Raw genomic sequence first — 10,541 nt, 5'->3', positions numbered from 1 at the left:
TAGTTTTATTTTTAATAATCAATTATAATTAATAATAAATTATAATATAATATATAATTATAATTATTAATTTATATTATAATATAAATTGATAATTATTAAGTGAGTCATATGTATGGGAACATCTCAACAAGTCGGAGATAGCTGTAGATACAACAATGCAACTCTTAGGACAAGTTGTTGGTAAAACACTCCACCCTTTGACGCACAACCGAACTTCAACCCCTCATAAGGGGGTTGCATGATGTTCATATGTGTTTGTCAAGCTCCTTCTAATCTAATAGAATCTATAAGGACGGAAAAATAAACATTTTGTTAATAACTTTGGTGTAAACGCAGCTATAGTCATTTTTTGACCTATACATTGAGCTCCTCTCATAAAACTAATTTGTTTATTTATTCAATCAACGATGTTGCTTTCAAATTAATCACATGATTACCTTGATATGATTTCAACATCATACGTCGAAATAGAAATACCATGGCTAAAATCTCATATCCTACACTATTCCAGGTGATAGCTGGTCAGTTCTTATCAGATAAGAAGGTTGGCACATATGTGGAAGTGGACATGTATGGTTTGCCAACGGACACAATCAGGAAAGAGTTTCGCACGCGTATGGTTCCTAGCAACGGCTTGAATCCGGTCTACAATGAGGAGCCGTTCCTATTCAGAAAGGTGAGCGTATCATACATATATTTCGAATTCAGTCAGAGTAGAATCATTAGACGTATCACAACATTATGATAAGATGTCTTGGGCCGGTTTCCGAGCTCGGGATTTAGCTAAGTTCTTCAACTGGAGTTAGAAAATTGGCTATCCGAAATGGGGCGTGGTCGTAGCCCATGTTTAAATTAAATTTAAAAAAAACTAGAAAATTGAACACAAAATAAAATAAAGAGAAAATAGTGTAAAGTTTGAAATATTCAGGAATGTTTCATTTCGTCAAGGAAAACGTTTCCAATTGTAGAAATAAAGATTATCATAAAAACTACGACTAGACCCCGTTTCGGAAAGCCAATTTTCTGACTCCAGCTGTTTAAAGTCGAGAACTTAGCTGAATCCCGAGCTCGGAAACCGGCCCTCAGGCTAGGGCCACACAAGCGCACAAAGTGCGTCCGTTGTAGAAATACATAGAAGTGAATTGGTGACAACAGAAGAGGCACGTGCGTACCAAGTAACGGAAGTCGTAATGGACGGTGATTTTTGAACTGCGCAGAAATGCTACAACGCACGTCGAGACATGCAAAAGTTATTGCTTCGTCTCAATTGCGTAAAGCCAACTGACGTTGACGCACCACACTCAGCGCTCGTGTGGTGTCATTGGCGACGGCCGCAAAAAGTAAGTTGCAACGGACGCACTTTGTGCACTCGTGTGGCCTAGTTGTCTCCAACTTCGATTCCAATAATTTTTCAACTTCAACAACTGTGTAAGGATAAAATAATAGTATTCTAATTAATAGTATAGATAATAGAAATAGTCTAGAATAGAATAGAAATAGTCTAGATAATAGTATTCTCTCGATTACATTCAGTTAATTTATAGGTCAATCGTTTTATGATTCCAGAGCTCTCATTGAAGAATAAATTGAGCACAGTTTTCAGTAGTTGTGAAGATTTCTTCAATAATTCAATCCTTCTATGTGACACCTTTGAGGTTTCTATAGATAATAGAAATAGTCTAGAATATAATAGAAATAGTCTAGATAATAGTATTCTCTCGATTACTTTCAGTTAATTTATAGGTCAATCGTTTTATAATTCCAGAGCTCTCATTGAAGAATGAATTGTGATATACTATTTTTTCAAGGTGTTATGATTGATTCATGTCTGTCAAATTAGGCTAACATTGATTTATCATCTGGAAACCTTTCTAAAGGCCTATGAATCCTCGTATTCATACCGAATACGTGTTGGTTGTAGTCCTGAGAACAATCAGATGAATGTAAATGTGAAAAAATAAACTATTTTTTCAAAAATTTACCTAATTCTGTTCACTTAACTGAAGTAAATCATTTTATCAGGTATATTATATATTTTATTAAAGGTGGTGCTGCCGGATCTAGCCGTGCTGCGATTTGGCGTTTACGACGAGAACGGAAAACTGCTGGGTCAGCGCATTCTGCCGCTGGACGGACTGCAGGCGGGGTACCGGCACATTTCCCTCCGGACAGAGGCCAACTTCCCCATGTCATTGCCCATGCTCTTCTGCAACATAGAGCTCAAGATCTATGTGCCCGACGGATTTGAAGACTTCATGGCTGCGCTGTCCGATCCACGCGCATTCCTTTCTGCGCAGGTAAGGAAGCAGCTGACATCAATAACCTTATTGAAAATTATCATTAACTAGCTGGCCCGGCGAACTTCGTACCGCCAAATAGTTAATGCATCTCATGACAAACTTCAGCTGGATGCACACCTGAGGAGGCGTGATGCGGCACTTTGCATCCAGGTGTTTCTTGCTTATTGGTTTCAATGGAAGAACTCACACTGAATCGGGCATGGCGTGGAACGGTGTGATAAGGCAATCTCCATAAGATCAACACTTTGTATCACCAAGCCGCGCCTCCTCAGGTGTGCTTAGCCTTAGCTTAATCTGATCCATTATATTTTTATGAAAATTATCCAACAATCAGTATTTAAACTTATATCTCAATATGGACTTCCTATTTGTTTAGTTAGTTGTGTAGCAGTTTGTATTTTGCGATATAGTTGAATGCAGCTTGCTGGAAAATTCTTGGGAATGGTATATTATTTACTTGCTGCTGATTTTCCCGTACAAATTCTAAATTTACAGCAACAGATACCCTTTTGTATCTTATCATAAGCAACGTGTTGCATCCGAAAATATACACAAGGAGCTTTAATGCACGGTATATAGAAGAAGACGTTAGGTGTCACGCGCATGTTTGTGCTAAATTTCTGGTGTAGCTGACGTCATTTTATAATATCCAATCATCTGTTTTTAATAAATAAGTTTTATAAATATTGTCAATAGGTGTTAAAAACCTAGGTTGGTGGTGATGACGCAATCTAGCTGGCTGGCCACTGCGCACACATTTCATGACCCCTACCGTTTTCATCTAAATACCGTGCTTTAATGTATCTTCCCATAAACAACAGATACCCGTTTGTAACTTCTCAAAAGCAACGTGTTGCATCCGAAAAGATACACAAGGAGCTTTTTAGAGTTACGTCCTTTTAGCTCAACACAGCCTATCAGCTGACATTCTTTCAACATGCTCTCTCCATTGTTGGTGATAATCTCTCATTCATGAAGAATCTCTGTGTGTAGGGAGCTTCCTCCATCTAGGGATCTAGGGTCTCTGAAGCCAGATGTTTTTGCAAAGCCGTGAATATTACCCCGCGAACCATACCTTGCCTATATGCCGTTTCAAAATCACGGAGGCAAAGCTACGGGACGTGTACTGTAAGGAAGCAACTAACACCAATAAACTTATTTCTGGAAAAAACTAAAATTATCATTAATCTTGTCATACATGACATTGAACCATCTGTTTCATTTTTGAATATTATTTTTCTGAATTGGAAGTTGACTCGTGGACTCAATTATTGCTCCACCATAAATGGTTAAACAATTATATTCCCAGTGTATAAGCATGGAATAACAATCTAGAAAATGTTAATAATCAAAAATTAATTAATAAATAGATAAATAAATAAATAAATGTTTATTTCTCAAAAAACTAAAACTACAACATCAATGACACAAAATATTAGATAAATTACAATATTACATACAATAGTTAGTTACAAAAAAATTCTTATAATGTGTCCTCTACTTGTTTAGTTTTTTCTGTATGGAAATTTACCTACTCCACTATGGCGTACCATGTTCTAGAGAAGGTTTTGTTAGTGTAATATAGAAGTTATCTCTGCAATCTATAATAAATTATAGAAGTTTTTCTGGTATAAGTTATAAACGTGTTATTTATCACGTTCATTGACTTAGTAATAAAGGCAATGTTAAGATTTTACTCCGTGTTTCATACAAACTATAGTGAGTGAGCTTTTGGTCTGCAAACCAAGGTCTTGTTTGGAATCACATGAATTTTACTTTTTGAATTTTTATCTCGTGGCTCATATGCGGTTATGGTCAACAAGTGATTGTTTGGACATTACTCACCTGAAGGGTGAGTCTTTGGGTATCAATTATAAGCTGTCTTAGTCCGGGTACTTTAAACCTTACATAATTAATAATTCATTTATTTTTATATTTTCTACAGAGAAGCACTGATTGGGAGAGAAAAACTAAGGATACTCCTTGTTCTATTTCTCTCCCAAATTTAGATATCACTTTAAAAGTCCAAAATAGGGTTATGATTTCACTTTACCAAAATTAAGTCCATTTTCACTCAAAAACAACGAAAACTAAGATTTTAAACTTTGACGGTTGAAAACAGAATAAAAAAAACAAAAATATCAGTCTCAAATCACCATTGATTGGAAAATTTTTGAGTAATTTTACAAAATTTAGAGCCAGAAAAAACACAACTCACTATTCAGCACAGCTCAATCATATAATTTGATTGTATGGTAAGAGATGTTGTGATATTTCTCCATAGTTGAAAGAATAAGACGTGATGTTGAATATATTGCTATATTTGTCCAAAAATGAATTCATATTACAGAACCAGGTTTCATGGTAACAGCTACCACATCTTCAGCTGAACAAATATAGTGGTATTGACAACATCAAAGTCTTATTATAAATATTGTTTGAGACATTACCTGTTGATTGTTTGATGCATTACTTACCTGAAGGGATCTAAACAAAGGTATTTAAACAAAGTCCAACCTATATGGGAATGAAATTCATGAGGTACCTCCCGAGTAGCATCAGAAGCGAATCGGATAGGGCAAGATTCAAAATCGAGTTGAAAAAGTACCTAATAGAGTTAGAAACTTATAGTTTTGAAGAATTTTACCGGGGGAATTAGGGATACATTACCTACCTTGTTTGTTATTGTATTGTTTCTTTTCACTTTCCTTGCCATATTACCATAGGTAAGGAAAGTATTGCTTTAATTAAATTAAGGTACCTTTATTTCAAGTTCTCTATACGTTTCAAGGTCCCTGATACCCTATACCATGAGGATCCAACAATAAGAAATTCAATAAAATTTTATTCAAAATTTACTTTGTAACCTCCTTCTCGTGCGTGAGGTTGGTAGGTAGAGCAGTTTATTCAAAAGAACACATGTCGATATTTTATTTGTAGAACAGCTGTTGGCAACTTTAAAAATCCTCAGACTTCATAATTCAAACAAAGGAAAATGTACTCTGAAAACAATAACAATAGTATAATCGTAGTTTTAATAAAATTATTTAGCCGCCAATCGGCATAATGTTATTCCCCCTGAATTATCCTCGTTTAAGAATGAGGCTTATAGATCAATGAGCAAGGAAAGTTGTGTGTGAGTGTACCACACCAGATTTTTTGTTGTGTTTCTTTCTATCTTCCAAGTTTTATATTTAATAATTAGAAGTCTTTTTTAATGAGATGACGCATTCATATACAATATACATTTTATGTCTTGAATAAAGAGGTTGATTGATTAATCTTGTCTTTGGCGATCAATTATCAGCTTTCTTATTCCGGGCAGTTTAAACCTTACATAATTGTATTTTCATGATTGGGATCTTGTAAGGAAAGGTAGTGTTTGAATCTTGTAGAGTTCTATTTTATATTTTCTTCATTTAACGTCGAAAGTGATTGCCATACGATACCTTGGTGCTGACCAGAGGTTCAAATCATAAATAATCAAGCTATTCATGCAGTAATGGATAAAAGCTTTTTAAAGGCCGGTTTCCGAGCTCGGGATTTAGCCAAGTTCTAGACTTTAAACAGCTGGAGTCAGAAAATGGCTTTCCAAAACGGGGCGTAGTCGCAGTAAATAGTCGCAGCAAAATAAATCTTTATTTTCTTATTTCTATAATTTGACGGAATTAAACATTCCTAAATAATTCAAAATAGCTGAAACTTTATACTATTTTCTCTTTATTTTATTTTGTGTTCGATTTTCCAGTTTTATCGAAATTTAATTTAAACGTGGACTGCGACCATGCCCCGTTTCGGAAAGCCAATTTTATGACTCCAGCTGTTTAAAGTCTATAACTGAGCCAAATCCCGAGCTTGGAAACTGGCCCTAAATATCTAATTCACTTGTAAATGTTGAGATTCTAAAGAGATTGATTTGCTATGTTCAGGAGAAGCGAGCCCAGCAGATGAAGGCGATGGGCATCGAAGAGACGGACATCAACACCAAGGATGTTGTGGAGGGTGGCAAGGGTGGAGACGGGGGTGGGGGTGGAGCCGCCAAAAAGGGCAGCAAAACCAAGAAACCGGGAGAAGAGGAGAAGAAAGGTTGGTAGAATATTATTGTTAAGAACTGACAATGCTAAAAATTAAATGAAAAATTATACTATTTAAATTGAACTTCTCTTTAATAAAACTTGAACAAGACTAATCGTAAACAAGATAACAAACTTTTAGTCTGAAGGGTTGCCAAGGCAACGAATGTTAATGACATGGTAGCCATGAAGGGGATTCCCTTCACACTACCCCACAGTTTAAAAAAGAGGTGTAATTGTTCCTTCGTCTCAAATTATATGGCGAGGTTCTTGTGATGTTTTGATCCCTACCCGCGGTCATCCACCTCCGACACCGGTACTTCCTGCTCCAGGTTGTCTTCCTCCTCCTGTTCATCCACAACCTCTCCAGCAACGTGACTGGAACTTAGTCGCTCCTCATCCTTGGGTTTGAGGCAAGGTTTCAAGCAGTTCACGTGAACGAGATCTGGCGACCATTGGGCAAGATCACCATATAGTTCACTGGGGACATCTTCTTACTCACTTCAAATGGTCCCACCCAAGGGAGATGAAATTTACTTGATTCTCCAGGCTTTACTGCGGAATTGTGCAGATAAACTGCATCTCTAGCTTCGAATTCTCTTGGGTTTCTGCCTTTATCAGCGGTTATAAGCCGTTTATCTGCTGCTTCCGAGGAACTCTTGACAGCTTGTTGATAAGCCTCACCCAGTCTCATTTTCGGGTCGATGTCAAACGAGGCAAACGACAGAAGAGTCCTGCGACAGTCGAGACCAGCGACGGTAGAGACCGGCGACATTCGAGGCCAGCGACGGTAGAGGACTCTTGAAAAAGAGGCCTCAAATGTCGCCTGCGTTAGGCGACAGTTGAGGCCACTCTAACTTTTGTACAGCTCCGACAGTCGAGACCTGCGACGGTAGAGGACTCTTGAAAAAGAGCCCTCAAATGTCGCCTGCGTTAGGCGACAGTTGAGGTCTTTCCAATTTTTGAACAGCCTCGACAGTCGAGACCTACGACGGGAGAGGACTCCTGAAAAAGAGGCCTCAAATGTCGCCTGCGTTAGGCGACAGTAGAGGACTCTTCAATTTTCGTACACTCCCGACAGTCGAGGCCTACGACCGTAGAGGACTCGCAGGCCTCGACTGTCGTCGGTCCCCTCATTTTCAATGTCTTCAAATGCTCTCCCGTTGAACAAAGTCAGCCATGTTCTCATTGAGGGTGCTATGTAAACTCTCTATTCTCCTATTGCCTTCTGGGTGGTATGCAGTGGTCAGAATTTTTGCTATTCCCAGCTGGTGACATTATTATCACTCCTATAATATTTGACATGAGATAAAAGTGAGACGCTTGAGCTGGTTAGGTCATGTAGAAAGAATGAGCGATTCAAGAGCCGTTAAAAGAGTCTTCAGAGAAAACCCAGGTGGAAGAAGGCTGAAAGGACGTCCACGGAAGCGCTGGCTGCAGGGTGTAAAAGATGATCTTCGAAAAATAGACGTTAGGGGATGGAGACGCAAGGCTGCCGACAGAGTGAAGTGGATTGGCATTCTAGAGGAGGCCAAGGCCCTGGAAAGCTGTAGCGCCATGGAGTGTGTGGCCTATAATTATTAGTATGTAGATGATTCAATCTGGAAGAAAGAATATTAAATGACTCATTAGTGTGTATAAAGAACCCCTTTGAATTCGAAATCTGGGTTTAGTATATTGATTTTACAGAAAATGCCATTGTGCTTTGGCTGTATTCAACCATAAATTTATGAACTTTTTCATCTAATTTTTGAGATGTCTTCATCTCAAGTATTAATATTAATTATCATCTACACCTACAGTATTAATATTAATTCTTAAATGGCTCCAAAAGGAAAAATATTGGTTGAGTTTTCTAAGAAGAATTTGACAATGAATAACGGAAACAGTTGTGTGCAACCCTCAAATTTATTCAAACCAAGCCAAGTTATTTTAATAAAAGTAATTCAAGGAATTTATTATCATTCAAAGAATTTCTAGGACAAAATCTATCCACTCTTACTATTTTAATTTAGTATTTTTATTATCTATATTACAGTACACGTCCCATAGCTTTGCTTCTGTGACTTTGAAACGGCATATAGGCAAGGTATGGTTCGCGGGGTGATATTCACGACTTTGCAAAAACATCGGGCTTCAGAGACCCTAGATCCTTAGATGGAGGAAGCTCCCTACTGAGCTTCCTAGAAGGAAGCTTCCTCCGCACAGAGATTCTTCATGAATGAGAGAGTATCACCAAAAATGGAAAGAACATGATGAACTAAAGTCAACTGATAGGCTGTGTTGTGCTAAAAGGACGTAACTAGAAAAAGTTCCTTGTGTATCATTTCGGATGCAGCACGTTGCTTGGGGAAGATACAAAAGGGTATCTGTTGCTTATGGGAAGATACATTAAAGCTCATTGTATATCATTTCGGATGCAGCACGTTGCTTTTGAGAAGATACAAAAGGGTATCTGTTGCTTATGGGAAGATACATTAAAGCTGCTTGTGTATCTACTCGGATGCAACATGTTGCTTTTGAGAAGATACAAAAGGGTATCTGTTGCTTATGGGAAGATACATTAAAGCTACTTGTGTATCTTTTCGGATGCAACACGTTGCTTTTGAGAAGTTACAAACGGGTATCTGTTGCTTATGGGAAGATACATTAAAGCTCCTTGTGTATATTTTCGGATGCAACACGTTGCTTTTGAGAAGAAACGAAAGGGTATCTGTTGCTTATTGGAAGATACATTAAAGCTCCTTGTGTATCTTTACGGATGCAGCACGTTGCTTTTGAGAAGATACAAGGGAGCGTCATGGAAAGATACATTAAAGCTCATTGTGTATCATTTCGGATGCAGCACGTTGCTTTTGAGAAGATACAAAATGGTATCTGTTGCTTATGGGAAGATACATTGAAGCTGCTTGTGTATCTTTTCGGATGCAGCACGTTGCTTTTGAGGAGATACAAAAGAGCATCTGTTGTTTATGGGAAGTTACATTTTCAAAAATGTTGGATGTTTTTGACCGGTTCATATTTTAATCTAGTGACCCTCCGGCCATAGGCAAGAGCTACAGCTCCCGGACTGTTAATCTGTAAATAAAACCTTCCACTTGAAAAACTATTATTCCAGTTTTTTATATCTCATTTGTGTATGCTAAGCGAATTCCTTATTTCATTTTCAATTGTGAGATATGCTCCTGTTTGCAGACAAAGTTAATTCTTTAGCAAGCAGTATTGTATTCATTGACTGTACACTACGCATTTTTTTTAAATTCAATATTTGATTATTGTTATTCTGTAATGTACTTATCATTGAATAAATCTTATTATATTAAGCGAGCAATTTCTGTATTTATATATCTGGTTATTTATGTTTAACGGATCTCGAAAACGGCTCTAACGATTTTCACGAAATTCGGAACATAGTCGGTTTATGATTTAAAGATTCGATTGCACTAAGTCTCATCCTTGGGAAAACTCGCTGAACGACATTAAAATGATAATTCATTCTTGGCTGAAACAGCTGTGGATTGTAAAAAAGTGAGTGAGCGAGTGAGTATGTGAAAAATCAAAATATCGCATCCCCGAAATTTGTAAGATGACATATAGCCAGCTGTGAAATATGAACACGATCAAATTGTGTTCTGTTTATCAATAAATAAAAATAACGAGCGAAGCTCGGTGCCCCGATATTATTTATTTATAACGATGCCATTTATCTCAAAGCTTTTCAAATGTTACCTTTATCTTCACTTACCTGTTCAATCGATTGTTTTGTAGTTGAAGTGTTGCAATTCGAGCCGATCACTGTGGAGTCGCTGAAGAACGAAAAGGCCTACCAGAAGACTCATCGCAAGCACCAGAAGGAGCTGGATGCCATGCACAAGCCACAGAACAAGGAGAAGATGGCCATACAGAAGCAGCAGTGCACCGCCATCGAAAAACTCGTCAAAGGCAAGAAGTAAGTTGACATTTAAATTCTGAGTAGATTTTTGCCCACACCATCTTCTACCAGAATTCCCAGTGTCGCTCTGGGCCGGCTAGACTCAGTCGGCGTCTGGGGTGGGCCGCAGCAGGGGACGGGAGGCTTGGTGTGGTGTCCGTCAACCACCCTCGTTCGAGTCGGGGGTTGAAACAGGGTCTTGAATGTCTTACTGAAGTGATTCTCTCTTTTAGG

The 10,541-nt window shown here is 37.9% G+C and overlaps 1 protein-coding gene across 1 annotated transcript; it reads left to right on the top strand.

The window, feature by feature from the left end:
• Positions 1-466: 466 nt before the first annotated feature.
• On the top strand, positions 467-10,325 carry LOC120356438 (1-phosphatidylinositol 4,5-bisphosphate phosphodiesterase-like; the record flags this gene model as incomplete). The annotated part of the gene is made up of 4 exons (XM_039445378.1): positions 467-679; positions 2,049-2,300; positions 6,233-6,389; positions 10,145-10,325. Coding segments are annotated over exons 1-4 (788 nt in total), but the record flags the coding sequence as incomplete, so codon positions are not given.
• Between the last annotated feature and the right edge of the window lie 216 nt (positions 10,326-10,541).

Source organism: Nilaparvata lugens, unplaced genomic scaffold (assembly GCF_014356525.2).
Source record: "Nilaparvata lugens isolate BPH unplaced genomic scaffold, ASM1435652v1 scaffold6782, whole genome shotgun sequence".
NCBI lineage: Eukaryota > Metazoa > Arthropoda > Insecta > Hemiptera > Delphacidae > Nilaparvata > Nilaparvata lugens.
This window is presented reverse-complemented; position numbering and strand designations above follow the sequence as displayed.